General features: G+C 36.0%; 1 protein-coding gene across 2 annotated transcripts; it reads right to left on the bottom strand.

Annotated features, from left to right (window-relative positions):
- Positions 1–74: 74 nt before the first annotated feature.
- Positions 75–19,404, bottom strand: Ccdc56 (Coiled-coil domain containing 56). Of its 2 annotated transcripts, none has more exons than XM_081746215.1 (2): positions 19,249–19,404; positions 75–361 (listed from the first exon to the last, which is right to left on the bottom strand). In XM_081746215.1, exon 2 carries the CDS (start codon positions 336–338, stop codon positions 75–77), a length of 264 nt encoding a protein of 87 aa, XP_081602341.1. In that variant the 5' UTR covers positions 339–361; positions 19,249–19,404. The 2 variants fall into 2 exon arrangements, with proteins under 2 accessions (XP_081602341.1, XP_081602343.1); XM_081746217.1 differs by having other exon boundaries at positions 19,189–19,371.
- Between the last annotated feature and the right edge of the window lie 952 nt (positions 19,405–20,356).

Here is a 20,356-nt window from a genome sequence, read left to right as displayed (position 1 = left end):
GTTAAGAAAGAAAAAAAAGGTAGAAATAAACAATTAACAAACAATACAGCACTACAACACGGTTCAATTTAATTTTAGTTCTTCTTCTCTTCCAGAGCAGGTTCCTCAAAATCGTCTAAAAATCTCTCTTGTTTCACTGCAAATATTGAATAGAAATATATTCCTAAGACACTAGCACCGAGAAGGGATCCGGTGATAACATTGTTACGTCGTAGCTTTTTCAGTTTCATCACCCGTTCAAAGTTTTTCTTCTCGATTATCTTCATGTACTCCAAATCAGAAGGCTTCACATTGTCCCTCGTCGCATCTATCCTTGGCATTTTGTCTGAATCAGCCATTCTGAGAAATGCTCACGAACAACCTGGAAACAAAGTAGATTATTAACGTTACTGGTAATAAAAAAAAAAAAGACAAAAACCAACGTAATATGTAAATACTGCCTTTTGGAAATTAATTATCAAAACATATGGGAGGTTTCCGGGTACTAACGGCGAACTCAACAAAATATTTCTCTATTAATTAGTTATGAGTACTAAATGGCCTATCTGGTTTGCTGTAAGGACCAGACTGTGTCAAGGGATCAGGTCAAAAGTCACGTTGCGTGCTAAATTAGTCTGGAGATTCCAAATCCACATGTAATATTTCAAGCACGTAACCTCTGCGTGGGACGCCCTGGGTAGTCGCAGAAGATGCACACACTTGATTATTATTATTGATTTTACTCAAACTACTTGATTTTCGACAGTGTCTTCATTTGTTTCATTGATTTTCCATTGATTTTATGTTTCGTGATTGTTTACTATGTTCCAACCATTTTGGGACAATTTGCTTTTGGAATTTACACTCTATATAGTTTCTTCTACATTTGAGCTGAATTTCAGCCATCTTCCTCTTTTATTTTTGAGATAAGTGGAGGAATTATTTGTTTTTCATTGATTTTCCATTTACATTAAGGTTAAGATTTCGAACGTTTTGGCTATGTTCCATCCATTTTAAAACAATTTGCTTTTGGAATACAGAACTTACATAGTCTCTTCTATATCTGAGGTGAATTTCAGCCACCTCCCGCAAAGTCTGTTCACATCATTGCAACCGGACAGGCCCGTGGTGGTGGTGGTGGTAGTAGTAGTAGTAGTATTGCTAAACAAGAAAAAATGACCCGATGTTCGAGTTCGTCCTTGCTATCCGGAATGCCTCATAAAATCAAACGTCTAAAAACAATACCAATTTTGATCCCCTTCGTAGGTGTTAAGATTTATTGGCAAGTTTTCATTGCCATATTGGTGGTAAGGTTCTTCTATTTCAAGTGTGCCCTCGGAAAACAGGTCAAACATATTTCAGCTCCACCCTCACTATCCTCTTGCACAGTAAACCTTCATTTTGCTTTGGAGAAAGAAGTGTATGACCTCGGCTGTGTTACCAATTTGTCATTCAGTCATTTGGTCTTGGCGAGAGAAGATCGTAGGCTATTTAGAATAGCTACCAAGGGAGTGCACAGCGATGCTCGTCAATTTGACAAAACTGTGCACATCCAACTATTGAAGGATCTCAGCCAAAGCAACTTATCCTACGTCTTTCGAGAGAGGTACGGGAAAACATACATCGACCACTGTGCCACCAGGGGCACACTTTAAATAGAAAAGCTTTAGTATCAAGAATATAACACAAAAAGGAAGGTTGCAAGTGACACTTTTGAAACACTTGCAGGTTTTTATGTTTAAATAATGCTTTTAATATATATATTGTTTTATATCTGTATATTGGTATTGCATTTTTATATTTTAAGTTATTATTACTATTAGGTTAAGAAATCCAGATCTGGGCATTGGGTGATTATTATTATTATTAATTGTATGTAAATGTAATTGTTGTATTTACTATGTATATTTATATTATTTCTATTTTCAGCTATTAGATAAAAAAATACCTCTAGTAAAAAGAATAGTTAGATAGCAACTCTGTTTCAGAGAATAACAGTCAGTTTCAAAACATTCAGAGAAAGCTTCTTTCTGGTAAAACCCTCCTCCCCACGGCTCGTTTTTTCTATATAGCTTATGATTCTATAGCTTTCCTATATAAACGGAAGATTTTTACAGGGAAGGGGTCAGTTGACCGTCAACCGTCAGTCTTGGGGGAGACTTCGAACAGTCTTCCCCAAGACTACAGTCTATAGGATGGACTCGACTCGGTGAGCCGAGTGGGAACTTTTTTCTCCCCGTAAGAGAATATTAGGTCTTCAAGTAAATGAGGGGGAGTATTACGGAGGTCTTGCTTGGACTCGTTAGGTTCTCCGAGTCTTAAAAGGGTTCCCGGTAGAAGGCATGAGCTAAATTAGGTTCTATCTTCTAGTAGGTTTTCATTTTAAAGGGACTTCTTTCTTGGACTAAAATGAGGTCCTGTGAAAAGGGATATAGAAAAGCAATTCTTATACAGATTCAATAAATAGATTTTTGCTAGGGAATTAGGCCCTGTAGAATAGGGACAGGATTTGATTCTTGAAATGCTACATTCCATATTTAGGTGGATATGGCATTTAGACTAGCAATTCCCTGATATTAGAATTTTTGAGTACGTGTTCAAAACTGAAGCTCTATACGGCTTTGGTCGGTTATAAAGTAATTTGTTCCTCTTCAGGACACATTAGGTTTTTATGAACACCCTGAACACAGATTCCCGGTTTCGATCCCTCGAAGTGGACTCGTGAGAGGCTACTGATAAGAGTTTTTAGGTTTTTTTTTTTTTTTTTTTGAATCACATCTATTTCAGAGAGTATGGTTCTTATCTAACCTTTACCTGCCAGATCTATTTAAGGATCTTTCGCTACTATAAGGCGAACTCATTCTCCTTTCCTATCTATCCCTATAATAAGTATTTAGATAGATATCCTTCTAGTGCATCTCCTATTTAAGGGAGTGCACGAAATAGGGTCGTAGGCCATGGCTTTTGATGTAGTGAGTCAATGCCCTCTATCAGTTAAGGTTGACAGAGGACGCTTTTAGTGAGGGCTAACCTTTTTGTCCGCCACAGGCACATAATTAGAGAAATCTTAGCTTAATAAAGTTTACTAAAACTAGAGAAAAATTAAGGAATTAGAGAAGAGAATACCCAACAGGTACTCATACACTTTTAAAGAAAGATATTTCATGGAATTATCAACTCTTTCTAAATAAACTTTTAATAGAGGTAACTCATATGTTATGATTTCATATGTAGATAAGATCATGAGTTATAAACCTGTTTATTAAGTTAATTACCCTAGACATTACTTATTTTGTTTTAAGATACGAGTCGGAATATAATTTATTATATTACTATTTTTTTCAAAAGTTTGTTGAAAATTTTGTGATAGAGACACGAATAGCAATAGCTCACAGTCTGACGGATTTCAGTGTTAAATACAAAAAAGTAACTTTAATCTTATTTTATTTTATTTATTTATTTATTTTGACAAACAAGGTTAAACAGGAATTTTAAGAAAAACTGAAAACTGGAGAAATGTAAAATATAAACACTTTGGGTGAAAGTTAGTATCATCACCGACATTTTCACCGCTGCCGGCAATAATAGAAGAGAGTTGAGTTGATTTTGAGTTTAACGTCCCGTTCAGCAGCAAGGCTATATGAGACGTGGACCTACTGATTAGCGTGGAATCCAAACCACCTGAGCTCTCGCCGGGAATCGAACCCGGGTCTTCCCGCCAAAGGCGCGTACGCTAACCGCTTAGCCACGAAGGAGCTTAATAACAGAAGAGAAACAAACACTTTGCAGGTTTTGACATTACAAGAAGCCACCAATTATAAAGTTTTAGTGTTCATACATTATACTTGTCTAGCTATTTTCCAATTTTCCCATTCTGACAAACATTTTTTTTTATTATTATTTATTTTCTTGGTATTGCTGCCAGTTTAGCAGCAAAAATACAAAAATAAATAAATAAATAAAAATAAAATCCTCAGAACCTACAAACAAAGTAAAGTCGCGACTTCTGTATCTTCTCTACGACACTAAGATGTAGAAGAAAACCTTCCAATACTTCTGTAAATGTCGATTTTCTCAGACTGAAATAAATAAGGTAAACTATGAACCTAACTGAAAGCTAAATGAAAAAGGAGAAAACAAGATATGTTGTGCAGATGAAAATTATATTTACGTTTTCTACTCCATCGCTCCAGATGGAATTACATCCTGATGTCTTTCGTCACTTGAAGTAATGTTAGTGTGGCTAGGTTTTTCTGCCTGTTTGATAAACGGAACACCACTTTAGAAGAACGTACGGCAACAGGGTTTAGCACATGCCATTATCTGTAAACAAGAATCTATGGAGGTGAATATGCAAATATTTTCTTTATCTATTGAAGTTTTAGTGCTTTATTATTATCCTTATTATCCCAGTTGAAGGTAATACATATGTCTCCAAAGTACTGGAAGTTTATCTCCTGTTTTATAATCGCACAACTGAAACGATGAGGTACGATTTTGTACCTAACAATGTTCTGCGAACAAAAATAATTATGAAGTACAGTAAATGAAAATTCTAATTCTTAAGGCTGTTGCTACCTCTTTTTCAAGTCGAGTTTTCCCCTATCTAATAACATTGGAACTTTTTTCGAATTTTTCTCAGTAAGCAATGAACAAATCCCTACAAAAATTTGCATGGAGTCAGGTCAATAATAAAGGATTCCTTATATGAGCTTATAATTTTACTAAAAGCCTCCAATTAAGTTATTCATTCCCCCCTTTTTTTACATGTAAAGATTTGCAACAGTGCGATCTCTCTTTCTTCCTGTTTGTGTTAGCAGCGTGCGATAAATTCGGGCTAGCCATTTAAAACAGGTTTTAAAACTCTGTCCATAACGCATCTGCGGAATGAATGTTTCTAGCCCTGTCGCCTTTTTCAAGGACAGATTTATGGCACTCAGGAAGAGTGGGCGCTCTTTATTTTCTTTGCTGAACCTATTGCTTTTAGTATATTCGTCCAGTCTTATTAGAAGTTTTTGTGGTTACTTTCAAACTTAGCAAGGTGCCTCTTGCATCTCGTGTATTTCAAAGTCTTACAAGGGACATCACCCAATTGTCCGGCTCCGACTTCAATGAAATTTTTATTGCTGATAGAGGACATGTATTCATTATTTGTGATGACAGAAATTTTTGCCATGGTGCATGTTTTCTATTTTTTAATAATTTTTAATGGTTGTGATGTGGTTAATAGAGATTACTGCAAAAGTCCCTTACTACCCTTTGTAAACGGAGTGTTAATGAAAGAACAACCATGTAGATACGTATAGGGCCTAGGGGGAAGTCGTATGGTACGTATGACCTTGACGGCAGCCATCTTGAAATCCGTCATTTTGAATTAAGGTCAAGTTTTTTAAATGGGAATAGGGTAAAATATGATACATAATTTCGGGCTAGAATTTAATCAGGAAGACAATGGTGAAGTTAGTTTTAAGATGCGCTCATTTTGTGAAAAGTTACAGGCATATTAATTGTTTATACTTATTGTGCATATATGTGCGTAAGTCCCTTATCTCCGCTTCTAACCCGCGTATTAATGATAATAAGTGGATAAAGGTTTCGGTAATACATATTATGCCTAGAGGAAAGTGATACGTTAAGGGTATCATTGACGGCAGCCATCTTGAAATCCGCCATTTTGAATTAAAGTGAAGCTTTGAAAACTGAAAACCATAGCATGTGGCACCAAATTTTAATAGTACATTTTCCCCAAAAGCCAATGATATGCTTATTTTTGTTCTATAGTTAACCAGTATGAATTTATGACTCTTCTAATGTGCACGAAACGTCCATTATTCGATCTTTCAAACTGGCAACACTCCTAATTTTCACCGCATGTTTTAAGATTCCAACTGGCACTTTGCAATTGTTTCAATGGCTCATGTTTTCTAAATTTATTACATTTTTTAAGAGTTGTGATTTGTCAGTTCATGAATAGTGTGGGATAAGCATCCAGCAATCTTTCTGAATTTTGAAGACTTGCCATGTAGGTAATGTAATTATTTAATATTTATTTCCTATACCTGCCCTTCAAAAACTCGTTTATTGACATGAATCATCGCAGAACGAAAGAACGCCAACCTTGCATTCAGGTAATACCGGAGACGTAGCTTGTAATGAATAGTAGATGAGACGAGAAATAAGTTGAAAATTCAGTTCAAAAAAGAAAACAAAATATGATTGTTGTGTAGATCAATGGTCTTTTGTTTTGTTTTATATTTATTTGTTTATTGTATATTTATTTATTTATTTATTTTCTATGGCAATATTTTAGCTAGTCAGACAAAAAAGTCATTCGTTTTCTAGCGATTGTTGTCGATGGTTCATGTTTGTAAGATTTATAATCAGTATTGATCGGGAACTCGATTAAGTTACACCTCTTTATAAACCAGTTACCTGTTTTCATATTTTGTTCACGGTACAAACAGTGCGTTGGGAACAATCATATTATGTCTCTTTGATATTTTCTATCATTGCTGCTGTTCCTTTAAAGTTGTAAAGTTGTATTTATTTAAAATAAAAAAAAAATACTCTTTGTCGTTTGCGCAACATGTAGGCTACATTTCATGATAATTTTTTTTTTTTATAATTTCATTTGTATTTCTTTACAACACATAGGTCCATAGGTTCCTCATGTACTCTGGGTTAAAATAAATAATTACACTCCCTAGGAAATTAATAATTACATGGCAAGTCTTCAAAATTCAGAAAGATTGCTGGATGCTTATCCCACACTATTCATGAACTGACAAATCGCAACTCTTAAAAAATGTAATAAATTTAGAAAACATGAGCCATGGAAACAATTGCAAAGTGCCAGTTGGAATCTTAAAACATGCGATGAAAATTAGGAGTTTTGCCAGTTTGAAAGATCGAATAATGGACGTTTCGTGCACATTAGAAGAGTCATAAATTCATACTGATTAACTATAGAACAAAAATAAGCATACCATTGGTTTTTGGGGAAAATGTGCTATTAAAATTTGGTGCCACATGCTATGGATTTCAATTTTCAAAGCTTCACTTTAATTCAAAATGGCGGATTTCAAGATGGCTGCCGTTAATGATACCCTTAACGTATCACTTCCCTCTAGGCATAATATGTATTACCGAAACCTTTATCCACTTATTATCATTAATACGCGGGTTAGAAGCGGAGATAAGGGACTTACGCACATATATGCACAATAAGTATAAACAATTAATATGCCTGTAACTTTTCACAAAATGAGCGCATCTTAAAACTAACTTCACCATTGTCTTCCTGATTAAATTCTAGCCCGAAATTATGTATCACATTACCCTATTCCCATTTAAAAAACTTGACCTTAATTCAAAATGACGGATTTCAAGATGGCTGCCGTCAAGGTCATACGTACCATACGACTTCCCCCTAGGCCCTATACGTATCTACATGGTTGTTCTTTCATTAACACTCCGTTTACAGAGGGTAGTAGGAGACTTCTGCAGTAAACTCTATTAACCACATCACAACCTTTAAAAATTATTAAAAAATAGAAAACATGCACCATGGCAAAAATTTCTGTCATCACAAGTAATGAATACATGTCCTTTATCAGCAATAAAAATTTCATTGAAATCGGAGCCGGACAATTGGGTGATGTCCCTTGTTAGATTTAGTGATTGGTTATACAAATATAAATTAACAGACGGCTGTGATACCAGATCAATCTCCTGTGTGAAATAATAATAATAATAATAATAATAATAATAATAATAATAATAATAATAATAATAATAATAATAATTATTATTATTATTATTATTATTATTATTATTATTATTATTATTATTATTATTATTATTATTATTATTATTATTATTATTATAGGGAATCCATGGAACAAGAGCCTGTAACGAGCAGGGAATCTCGGTGCGGCTTTGACACTAGTAACCTAGTTAAAATGTGAGGTCACCACATCGGTTCTCCCTTGCCGGTAATGCTCGTTTCCCTGCCGCCTTTAGCGTGGGAGATCCTTATTGGATTCCCGGCGGGAGCTCATGTGGTTCGGAATCCACGTTAATCAGTAGTCTCGTTTCATATAGCCTCGCTGCTGAAAGTTACGTTAAAATCAATTCATTGTTTTCGTGCCGACACCAGGTGGGTTTTCACATTGAATACACTAGCGCTCTTTCACTTTTGTAACCTCACGGAAACAGGTAAACCAGTTAAGATAGCATTTTGGACTAATAATTATAATATGTATCGCTTTAACAACTCTGAATACTATTATAGAATTTTTATGCTAAATAGTAATCATTTTTTTATCACATGCGAAGAAAATTTAGAAATAAGCCCCCTTTTGTTACACAAATTTGTTCTTAGCGTGAATGTTGTTGAATTCTATTCCTAGTGATGACAAATTTTTCGGTTTTGATTCAGTATCGCGAATCAATTGGGAAATTGAGAAAATGACCACACATTACCCTTCTTACAGAGCGCATTTGTAGGAGAAAGTGAACTGTAGTATCAGGGATTCTTTTATTACACAAGAAAGACATCTATACATAATGAAATAGGTACTTTTAATGTAGATACAAATATCATTTTCTATATGAAATATGAATAGGGATTTATTTCTTGGTTACAGGATATAGTGTAACCTGATAATAATAACCTTTAAACTTACGCATTCTAAACATGGAATATTTATTTCCAAACGGTGGAAGTGAAATTTCAGATATGGTTACAACACATACAGTATTATACAAATAGTACAACATATATTATTAACAGAATAATTTTAATTTTATACATTATCTTTTGATGCTTCATTTTAAAATACAGGCCTTACTTTTTATTGAAGTATACCCGCTTGTCAACGTCATACTTATTCAACTAAAACATTTTCGCATGAGTATAAAAATATGTGATGGAATACTGTTTCATCAAGCTACAACATTAATGAAATTCGAGTCGAGACAAAAAAATATAAAAGTTAAAATATACACACACATCAGCGAGAACATTATGACTATCTACCTAATTGTCAGTATGTCCACCTTTGGCACGGATAACAACGGCGACACGTCTTGGTATGGACGCAATGATCCTTGGTAGATCGCTGGAGAGAGTTGGTACCACATATGCACACAGCTCACCTGATTCCCGTAAATTCCGGGGAAGGGGTGATGCGCTCTGAAGTCACGTTCAATCACATCCCAGATGTGTTCGATTGGGTTCAGATCCGGCGAGTTGGGCGGCTAGCACATCACTTGGAACTCGAACCACTTTATCCCACTCAAGGCTTTGTGGCATGGTGCATTATCTTGTCGAAAAATGCCACTACCGTTGGGAAACATGGTCGTCATGAAGTGGTGTACGTAGTCTGCAAACAGTGTGACGCCTGGGCCGTTGTGGTGCCTTGCTCGAGCTCCACTAGACACATGGATGCTCCCAGAAATTGGTTTCAAAACTGTTTCTGAGTGAATACTTTCTTCAAAATAATATTACAAATTATAGAAAAATTTTCGAGACATTAGAGTCGAGTCGAGATTTTTACGAGCAGTCTAGACTCGACTAGTGTCTCGAATCGAAAATTCGAGTCAAGAAATAAGTTTGTCTCGACTCGTCTCGAATTTTACAAAGTGTGTCTCGACTTGAATTCGAGTCGAGATTCGAGACATGTCTCGACTCGTGCGCATCCCTAGCTAGTGCCGTTTATAGCTTGTTTCGAGTGTTATTTATGAATACAGTTAGGGTAAACTTTCTGCTTAAGTACAAGGAAGCCCGTTGCGGATAATTTGAACGTGGCAAGTATATAACATGCTATTACCCAGAAATCACAACTATGGTACATCCTTTTTTCAAAGTTTCATTTCTTCCGCGTATAACGCTACATGCAAATAAGATCTCTGGTTCAAGGAAAATTCGAAACACCATCTAAGTAGCAAAGTACGTAAAGCAGCGATCCCTATTGTGAAACATTTAAACTTTTGATAGATAACCAACAAGGAGCTATGCTGTTAATTTTTTTTATTTCGTTTTGCAATATGAACTGGCCCTTATTTGTTATAAATTTCCTGAGTTTTCCAGACGGAATTGTCTTCCAATAAGAAAATAATAGGTTATCTAAAGCTCAATAAATCCATTTCAACTGGAATACAAAATTATTTGCAATGTCGTATAATATTGGTAACGTTATGTTCAAAAATCACTTACAGTTGACATAGAAACCAAGGAACACTACTAGCGTCTCTCGTATTTTTGGGAGAATTAGTTTTAATGAGCAGCTTTTCCCTCTTTCTACCTTTGATTTATTGACCTTTGAAAACAACAGTAATAGATGTTCTTCCCGTACAAGGTTTTTAAGAGATGAAGAAAATATTATACCGTGTGCCCAATATAAACGTAAATAGGAGCCCAAAGGTAAGGAACACCCGAAAATGAGACTGCTTCAATGCGGCCGAATTCCAAGATAGATAGATAATCAATTTACACGGTAGCATGTAATGCATGTCTTGATCAATGAGAAAATGAAACTTCTACAAAACTAAGGTCAAGTTGGGCAAATGGCCAATTTTAGGGTTACCATATTCTGAAATGTCAAAATGTGAGCATACTTCTACGTGTACTCCCCTCCTTACCTGGGTAATATGCGGAAAGCTTATACTAAACACAATAGTAAGAAGTAGAGTCCCGGTGTGACTAGATTTAGCCATGTTCAAGACAACGAACCAATTTGGTCAGGAAATGTATGTGGATGAAATTTTAACTCTCAAAATGCGGAAATGTCTATAAAAATGCTAATGTATGGTAACCTTACCCAACGTACTTAGAGATGTGGGCAAATTAACAGTTTTATTTCTGTAATATGAAATCTGTGGTAGTTTCCATTAAGTTTCTTGGAGTTTAATTAGTATAAAAGTGCGGAACATTTTTTTTTTCTTTTAAAATAGTATACGAAGTTGTGACTATAACTGCAAAGGCAGTTATTTATACATATGCAGTAATTTATATTATGCATGAAATATGATGATAATGCATTTGAAATTTGTTTCAGGTGGAAAGAAAAGACAAAGAACAGTTACCGGATACAGATATAGTGACTATACATAAAAATCTGCTCCTAGAAACGCTTTAGTAAATAAGGTTGTTCAATATAGATTTTCTAATGGAGTTATGAATAACCATTTTTGGACAATTTTAGAGTGCTAAACACGAAAATAGCACTGAAAAAGCAAGATTAGTTTTTGTTTTGAATTATCGCGGAGAAAAGGGTGAATCTAAAAATTACACTATTCTCCAAACTTTAGTAGGTATTGTGTAACGGAGACATAAGCAGACATTATTGGATAAGGGTGCTGAAGACGAAAATGGCAAAGGGGTTTCTTGTTTTGATGTTACAGAGAAAAGGGAGGAAATGGAAATAATGGAAGGTTTATGTATTTTTCCGACTTTCATGTGGGAACTTCACAAATTCTGCACATTTTTCAAAGCCACGCATATTATGGCCTTAGTATTATTTTTATATGTTTTGTATGCCACTTTATTCAAAAAAGTTATAATAATAAAGTGATATTCGCTTTCGTATACACTAAAAGTATCTTTATTCAATAGAGACAATTCGCTTCTAATTGCTTACAACTGTCTATCCATGAACGGGGGAAAAGCTAATGTAAAAGAAGAATGGATTTGTTCTCATTGTTTTTATTTCTTTTTTCTGCTTTCAGCAAAGAAAACGTACTCCTACGCCTCCTCACTGAAATGCCATAAATATGTCATTCTTGAAAAGGGTCCCCTCGCAGCTGTGGACAATGTTCAACCTCAAAGTAACCCTCCGCAACCTGCTAGAAGAGAGAACCGAGTGTCGTCAATGCGTTGTTGCGAATCTTCACATGATAAAAAAAGGGGGGAATGAATAACTTAATTGGAGGCTTTTAGTAAAATTATAAGCTCATATAAGGAATCCTTTATTATTGACCTGACTCCATGCAAATTTTTGTAATGATTTGTTCATTGCTTACTGAGAAAAATTCGAAAAAAGTTCCAATGTTATTAGATAGGGGAAAACTCGACTTGACAAAGAGGTAGCAACAGCCTTAAAATATCCGAAAGTCATAAACAGTTTTGATACTCTTCTCACCTATTCCTCGGTGCTAACTCACTCACTCTATGGCCTATGGAACCCGGAGATTCAATGCCGCGTTCACAGAAGCTCTCCACTGACTTCTATCTTTAGCCAACTGGATCCAGTTTCTACTTTGTATTCCTATTTCTGGGATATCTATCTTAAAGGAGCAGTTCGAGTTAAAAACAAGTTTGGTGCAATAGAATGAGTAACAAAAAATAAGAGACAGGTATTTTTTCAAATCTTGATAGGCCGTCTCGTTCAGCTTATATAGGCATTTATTTTTGATGAATCGCAAATGCTGACGTCACTCGTGGGCTATGCGAGGTACTCAATGTGAGTCAGCAACCACTCCTATGTGCGCAGCTGATAAACCTTTAATAGTGCAGTGGATTTAATAGATTGTGCTTTGGGTTCGTTAGCAGTCTTGCTTTGTGTTGAATTCTTGAGGGACGTTTTTGTTAGTTGTTTTTCCTACAGCATTAGTATAAAAAAGAGTAGAGAGCAGTAATTACGTAGTGTTGTGCGAAGCAGTGTTTCTTCAAGGCATGCTTTTGGTGGTGGCACTGTCTCCCGGAGCTCTGAGAGTGCCCCCCGGAAGGTATCAAAATAATACGTCTATAATATAATAAATATAATACTACTATGTGTAAATAATGTGCCCCTCCGAATACTAAGTGTGCTCCCCCTGGAACATATTTTCTGAAAGAAACACTGGTGCGAAGTAGAAAACACGTGTTAGAAGATCGCGTGCTGTGTATGTGAATTGAGGCAAAAATGCCTAACTCGTGCTGTTTTCAGTTGTAATTCTTGTGCGATTGAATCGGAGGATTTTTTTATTTCTTATTTATTATTATTATTATTATTATTATTATGTTTCCAAGTCATGAGAAATCACCAGATCGATATAAATTATGGCTCAAGAAAATCGATAGGAAAAAATTTTGTACCAAATGAAAACACTCGTGTTTGTTCCAAACATCTTGAAGAGTCCGAGCACGAGCAGTCATGTTTACTGAAAGAAAAGCTAATGCCAGGAGAATTATTTACACGCAAAATGAGAAAGAATGTTGTTCCAGGTATATTTCTGAAAGGCTTAGAATCCAAGCCATTGAATAAGCGCTGATTTATGTCCAGTTACCAACGTAAAAATATCGTACAAGACGCAATTGACGCTTGTAGTCGAGACGATACATTAGAAGGTAATAGCAACGGCGTCACTCATGATTGTGACGGTACTGCTTTAGAAATAAATGTAAATACAACTGTTATGCAATGTGAATTGGGGAGTGAAATATACCGGCTCGTAAAAGGAATAAGTGACGATGACAACCTTTCTCAGGACATTGATTTTGTTTAATTTTTCTGTATCAAGTGACAATGATGAAACGGGTGACGAGAGTTGTTCCACGGAGAGCGATGCGAATAAAACAAATTTAACCAGTAAAGTATTTTTCGTATTCTGACAAACTTTACAGATACTATTTCATTTTTACCACATATGTCGCGCTCCTGTACATACCTTTTAGCACAAAATTATAGGATCAGCGTTAAAATTTGCAACAAAATGTGAAAATGAACATACTTATGTTTGGGAATCGGAAGCATGATTAAAGAAAAAGTACTTAGGTGTTGTAGCAACCTCGTCCGCCATCTATTTACATGGTATTGGTTTCGAAATTTTAGTTCCTTTTGTGAAACGCTGAACCTAAGCTTTGTAGGAAAAACTACGTTTCATAATATTATAAAAACTTATGTGCAGTCCACCATCACATATTATCATTTTCTACAAGCAGATGACATTTCTAAATCTTCGCAATCAGTTCTCGGAAAGGAAATCGCACTTTAGAACGTGCCACCGCACCTCTCACAAAGGAAATGCTTGGCACTGTGTATGGAAGCCTATTCTCGCTGTTTAACCACGTATGATGTCATCACAAAATCTTTTTTCCCTCTGTTATTCGCTAACGACTAAACGTATAGCGATTAAATAAACACCATTCCTTTTATAATTTTCAATTCTACAAATGGAAATAATTTGTAAAAAATGCATTTGTAAGTCGAACTGCTCCTTTAATATTGTCTTCCCATCTGCGCTCAGGTCTTCCTAATAGTCCGAGTGGTCTTCCAGTTAAGACTTTGAAAGTGTTTCTATATTCTTTTACTCTGGCTACATGACCTGTCCACCTGAGCCTCCTAGACTCGATGACCCTAATAATGTTTGGTAAACCGTATAAATTATGTAGTTCCTCGTTATGAAGTTTCAGCCATTTCCCGTTCCCGTTCCTCTTGCAGGGTTTCTATGGAGCTCGAAAAATCTATTTCCCTAACTTTTCCTGACCTTTGGCAGGAAATTCCGACTTTCATAACAGGTGTGATGATAATGTTGACATATAAATAAGGAATAAATAACGATGAATATTGACATATGAGAACATTTATTCTATAGAGACAAATAGTAATCAATTGCTCATACGTACAGCAATAAAAACCAAGTACGCATTATAATGGTTGACTAAGGTGAAATTGATGTACAATTAATGTTAGAAAAAATATATTTTATAAAATTTCCCTTACTTTTCCTGATTTGCATCCTTTCCCTTGCGTTTCTGTGACCTGCACTATTTTCCCTGGCAGTAGGAACCCTGTCTTTGGTCCGAATATTCGTCTCAGGATCTTGTTCTCAAATACTCTCAGTCTACGTTCTTCCGTTAGAGTAAGCGACCATGTTTTGCAACCATACAGAACAATAAGCATGATTATCGTTTTATATATTTGAAGCTTCAAATTCGTCGACAGAATTCACGACGACACGAGATTTTGAACTGAATAATAACAAGAATTCCCTACTGTTAGCCTTTAGAGGACGGCTGTCTCTTATACATAGACAGCAGTTTCAACCTCTGTATCCCGGCTCCTAATTAACCTGGAGAGATGATTTAGGTGTCAATCTTTTGATTGGGTCAAGGGTGGTGCGGAGCTGAGTGTTGTAGGAATGTTCCGAAGATGATGATTCTTGCCGTACGGTAAGGAAATCATAGGTAAATTCGGTATTTGGTTAGTGATCTCCACCCACGTTTTTAAGAGAAACGTGTCGTGTCTCTAAGCCGTAGTGTAGTACCATATTGCAACGTTTTGAGAAGACAGGTAATACTTAATTATATTAATGACTACCGGTCGTCCTCAATACAATTGTGCTTATCATAATTACCTGTTGTTTTATCCGTGACATTGTGCAACACAGAATACAAAGATGCATTGACAGTAACAACTCAATTTATTACAATCTCTTCAGAAATAATGTGCATTTCATTCATTCATATGGGGAGTACCGTCGGGGAAAGTTGGGTATTTTTAGTTTCCCCTCCCCTACTCTCCATTTGAGGGGCATACCCCCCAAAGGAGCTCCAAGCATAAAAATGATATCAATAGACTGGAATAGTGATGTCGTCATTTCCTTCCCTTTACCATGGTGACCGCCATGTTTTTTTCTATACAAACGCGTGAAGCTAATGGAGCTAAATGAAATCTTTAAGTTTTACGTCCCACGCTTATGCCGGTTAGGCTAAAGGAGACGGTGATTATGAGAGATGAGTGAAATGGTGGAATGGAGAAAGTGGGAGGAAACGGGAGAACCCCGAGAAAACCCACGAGCACGGTGTTTGTCCACCACAAAGTTCACTTGGCGGGGGCTGGGATCGAACCCGGGACCCCAAGCACCAGAGGTGAACGCTCTACCACTGAGCCACCGCGCCCCCCCTAATGGAGCTAAAGAGCTTATTTCTTAAAGCTCCACATCCCTAAGTAATAAGGTAGAAATCGAATAGTTAATGTAAGCACAATTATCATGTAATCCACCATAGGAAGCAATTATACGCAATATAAACTCCCTAACGTATAGATTGACAAACTGTCGGCACAGAGAAAGCTGTAAAAATATATGATTTTTTTAAAAAGAAAAGAGTCTTTTAGAATAATGTTAATTCTATTGGGGCAGTTACATTTCTAATGCCTACATAGTCTTTATAATGGGAGTGCACAATATTATTTCTAAGTATACATTACAAGAGAAAGAAAAGGCTAGCCTTTAGAAATATTCAATCCAGACCATCATTGGATATAGGTAACATATTTTCTTATATTCTCTATCAACTTTTTTTTAAAAAAGAAAACATTTAGAAAACGTACAATAATTACACATCAAATTATGAATGGTTCAGTATATATTTTAAACAACTTTAAACAATAATCCTCTTCAAATTTGCAATACTATATCATACTCATATTACTGAATCAAAAATTTTCCGGAATTATTTCAAGTTAATATCTTATTATGAACAGGGTGAGTAGACTTTAAGGTTTAATCTAACCTCAAAATATAGAATTCTCTATATATACATCAGAGGGAAAATTTCACAAGACATGTGAACTCGCTAATTTCAGTGTCAATGCTTGTCATGCACGTAACATTATTTATCATATTTCTTTTCTAATTACTTTTTCTAGCCTTTTTTTTTTTTTCAGTTTCAATCATTATAAATATTTAAAAAGAAACTTAAGTATTTGTTCCACTCTAATGTTTGCAGTTCCGAAATATTTCATCACTGTTTTCGTTTTGCACATATGTTCTTTAGGTATTTAGGCTACTTGTTTAAAAAATAAAATGGCGATCACCATGGCAACGAGAAGGATGTAACGTCATACTATTTCAGTCTAAAGAGATAAAGGAACATACTAACTAGTGATACCCTGTATATGGCTCTTGGGCTTGCGAGGGGTTGAATGAGGGAGAATTGAATTTACCCTTTTTTCAGTGTATTGTTTCTAAACAAAGGAAACCCACATATCTGACCTTCTTGGGCTTCTGCACCTCTGTTCTTTGTCGTACGCAGAAAAAAAATTGACATTTAGGCCAGACATTGGATGAAATCATATAAAGAAAGAAAGAGTATAGGTCCAATAGCAAGGCAGATAAAAATACGGAACCTCGTACCGACTATTCTTTGGTACCCTGTATATTCTTTGTTAGAGACTGTGGTCTAGTCTCGTGTTGGTAGCTCTAGCAACGTCCCTACTTGCCCAGGGGCATGAACGATACCTCGTTCGAAACTTTATGGAACAAAGATTCCAACGAGGTACCTTTTGAGTCCGTCTGGTCCAAACGGCGGAAGAAGAAGAAAGTGAAAAATACATGTTTTTTTTTTTTGACATTTCTGGGACTGGCAACACTAATCTTTGCCCCGCACAAGAAAAAATATGTTTACATGTAGGACAGACATTGGGTGCAATCATATATATATATATATATATATATATATATATATAATAAGGGTATAGATTTAATAGCAAAGGAGAAGAAAAGCAGTATGTTTAGTACAAGGAGTCCAGAAGCACGTAAAAAACAGAAAATTTACAGGAGAAATGAATGATGCAAGTGCTTAGACGTACCAGAACGTAACCAAATCTAACCTAACCTAAAGTAACCTAAGCTAACCAGAACTAACCTAAACCAACCTACTATTAGTAGAAATAAGCGAAATTCTATCATTCTTTGGAAAAGATGCTGGACCCATACACTAATATAACATAAACTAACCGAACCTAACCTAAGCTTACCTAAATTAACATAACCTACCCTAAACTAACCTAATATGAACAGAAATTACCAAAATTGTAGCATTTTTTAGAGAAAAGTGCTGGACCCCTTCTGCTAAACATAGGCCGAAGAAAATCTTAACTTCATAATTATGTGCCACCTTATATATGTTTTTCAATGAATTGTGGTCGCCGGCAGCCCTAGCGACGCTCTTAACTGTCCCAGGGAGATGAACGATACCTCGTTTGAAAGTTTATGGAACGATTCCAACGAGGTACTTTTTATGCTCCCCCCCCCCCGTTCCGAACGTACGTCCCAAAACAGTGTTGCCAGGGTCCCAAGAAAGTAAAAAAAAAAATGCTTTTCTTTTCATTTCTTGATTTTCTTCTTCGTATTCTTCTACGGGTTTGCCGCGGGGAGCACAAAAGTTACCTCGTTGGAATCTGTGTTTCATACGCTTTCCAACAAAGTATAGTTCATGTCCCTGGAACAATTAGAGGCGTCGCTAGGGTTGTCAAAATGAGGCTAGACCAGTCCAATAGCAAAAAAAAAAAAAAAAAAAAAAAAGTAAACAAGGCGACTTGTAAGTACGAGGTTCCCAGTCTTTTCTCCCTTGATATTAAACCTAGGTCGTTCAGTTCTTTATATGTTTGCACCCAACGTCTGGCCTACACGTCAGTCTTTTTTGTTTGTTTGTTTGTTTGTTTCCTGGATACGGCCCATATCAGTGTTGCCAGTGTTCCAAGTTTTTTTTGTTTTGTTTTCTTCTATTTCTACAGGTATGCCACGAGGGAAGCACAAAAGTTTACTCATTAGAATCTGTGTTCCATACGCTTTCCAACAAGGTATAGTTCATGTCCCTGGGACAATTACGGACGTCGCTAGAGTTGCCAAAATAAGACAAGACGACCACAGTGGAATAGCAAAAAAATTTATACAGGGTGACTATCGGAGGTATGAGGTTCCAAATTTCTGTTTCCCTTGCTATAGCGCCTACGCCTTTTCTTTCCATATATGATAGCACTCAATGTCTGGACTACTTGTCAGAATTTTTTTTTCCGGCGTACGATGATGAACACGGTTGCCTGAGTCCCAGAAAAGTTGAAAACAAAATAATTTTCTTCTTCTACGGGTTTGAAACGGGGGCCACAAAAGTTACCTCGTTGGAATCTGCGCTCCACAAGCTTTCGAACAAGGTATTGGTCATGTCTCCGTAACAATTAGCAGAGCTACTAGGGCCACCAACGTGAAGGTCTACGATTTTTTTTTTTTTTTTTTTAATCCTTGGCCGTTTTCAAAAGGTTAGTCGACATTTAATTCTTCATGAATATGGGCTTCGTCTGTTAATATTGATCCGGCATGCACAACTATTTCTTTGGGAATTACTTAATAGATTTTCTCCGTATAGCTTCTACACATTGGTGCCCAGATTCTTAATCTGCAATAACGAACATACACACTGGCCAGCGGAACACTTATACTTACTTTTAGTTTATTCGTTGGCATGCAATATCGCAGCAATTTTAAGTTAACCTGAATACTAACCTATGGCCTAATAATCAAAAGGACTTAAAATTCATTTATACTGCAACATATCACACTATATTACACGAAGATCCCCCAATACCATACACTCAGTCACACTTTCCCACCATGTTAGTTTTCCCAGTGTTAACAAATCGTAAATTCCATTCATAACACAATCAGTGTTGCCAACAACCTCTGAAGAAAATAGACTAGATGACCTTCAGAAATAAGTTTTACGCAAAAATGGCTAGATTTTGAATAATCCATACTGTATTTTTCAAACCCATTTTGTTGTATGTAAGATTATAAGTAAGTTATAGTACAATTAAATGTTGAATTTTATTTACTGAAGACTAACAACCAACATAAATGAATTTAAATTACAATAAAATCCACCAACAACTCATCTGATTTGTGAAAGTCAACAGTCAGAAATATCAATTGCATTAAAATAAGTCATCATCGAAGACTTTCAGTGGGATGATGCACTGGAACTGGATGCATCATCGTTGGATTGTGGTTTGATTGTCCAGATTGCCATTGTCTCAATTTTCAGTACTACTTCCTTTGCCAGGTCACAGTCCTTACAACACTTCTAATTCCTCCGAACACCCACACGAATCGTCATGATTGCATTGAGTATTTTCAAGCTAATTAGATAAGTAAACTAATACAATCTCTTTGACTTGAAGAACCGAATAATTTACTAAATTTGTAGTAGAAAACTCTCATGCGTGCAACGCAATACGAAAATTAAAATAATTAAAAAATAGCAATAATTAAAAAATAGCTGATTTTAGTTTAGCGTCCCGTTCAGCAGCGAGGCTATATGAGACGTGGACCTACTGATTAACATGGAGTCCGAACCACATGAACTCCCGCCGGGAATCGAACCCGGGTCTCCCACGCCAAAGGCGTGTTCGCTAACCGCTTAGCCACGAAGGAGCTCAATAGCAAACGGGGCTGTTAAGGGAGCGACATTAAAATTCTTTCTGAGTCGATAAGTATTGTTAGTAGGCTAATTGAAAATATATGGGTGGAGAGAGAATAAAAAGAAGAATATGAAACAATGGGTTGCTGTGTAATAAAAAAAAAACCTCAGTCAAGAGAAATCAATTTAAACGAT

Source organism: Thermobia domestica, chromosome 18 (assembly GCF_964235325.1).
Source record: "Thermobia domestica chromosome 18, izTheDome1.hap1.1, whole genome shotgun sequence".
NCBI classification, from domain to species: domain Eukaryota; kingdom Metazoa; phylum Arthropoda; class Insecta; order Zygentoma; family Lepismatidae; genus Thermobia; species Thermobia domestica.
Note: the sequence above shows the minus strand (reverse complement) of the source record. Positions and strands in the feature narration are given on the sequence as shown.

Bases quoted from the DNA above. Each gene is read 5' to 3' on its own strand.
- Ccdc56 (XM_081746215.1), bottom strand. From the start codon at position 338: ATGGCTGATTCAGACAAAATGCCAAGGATAGATGCGACGAGGGACAAT.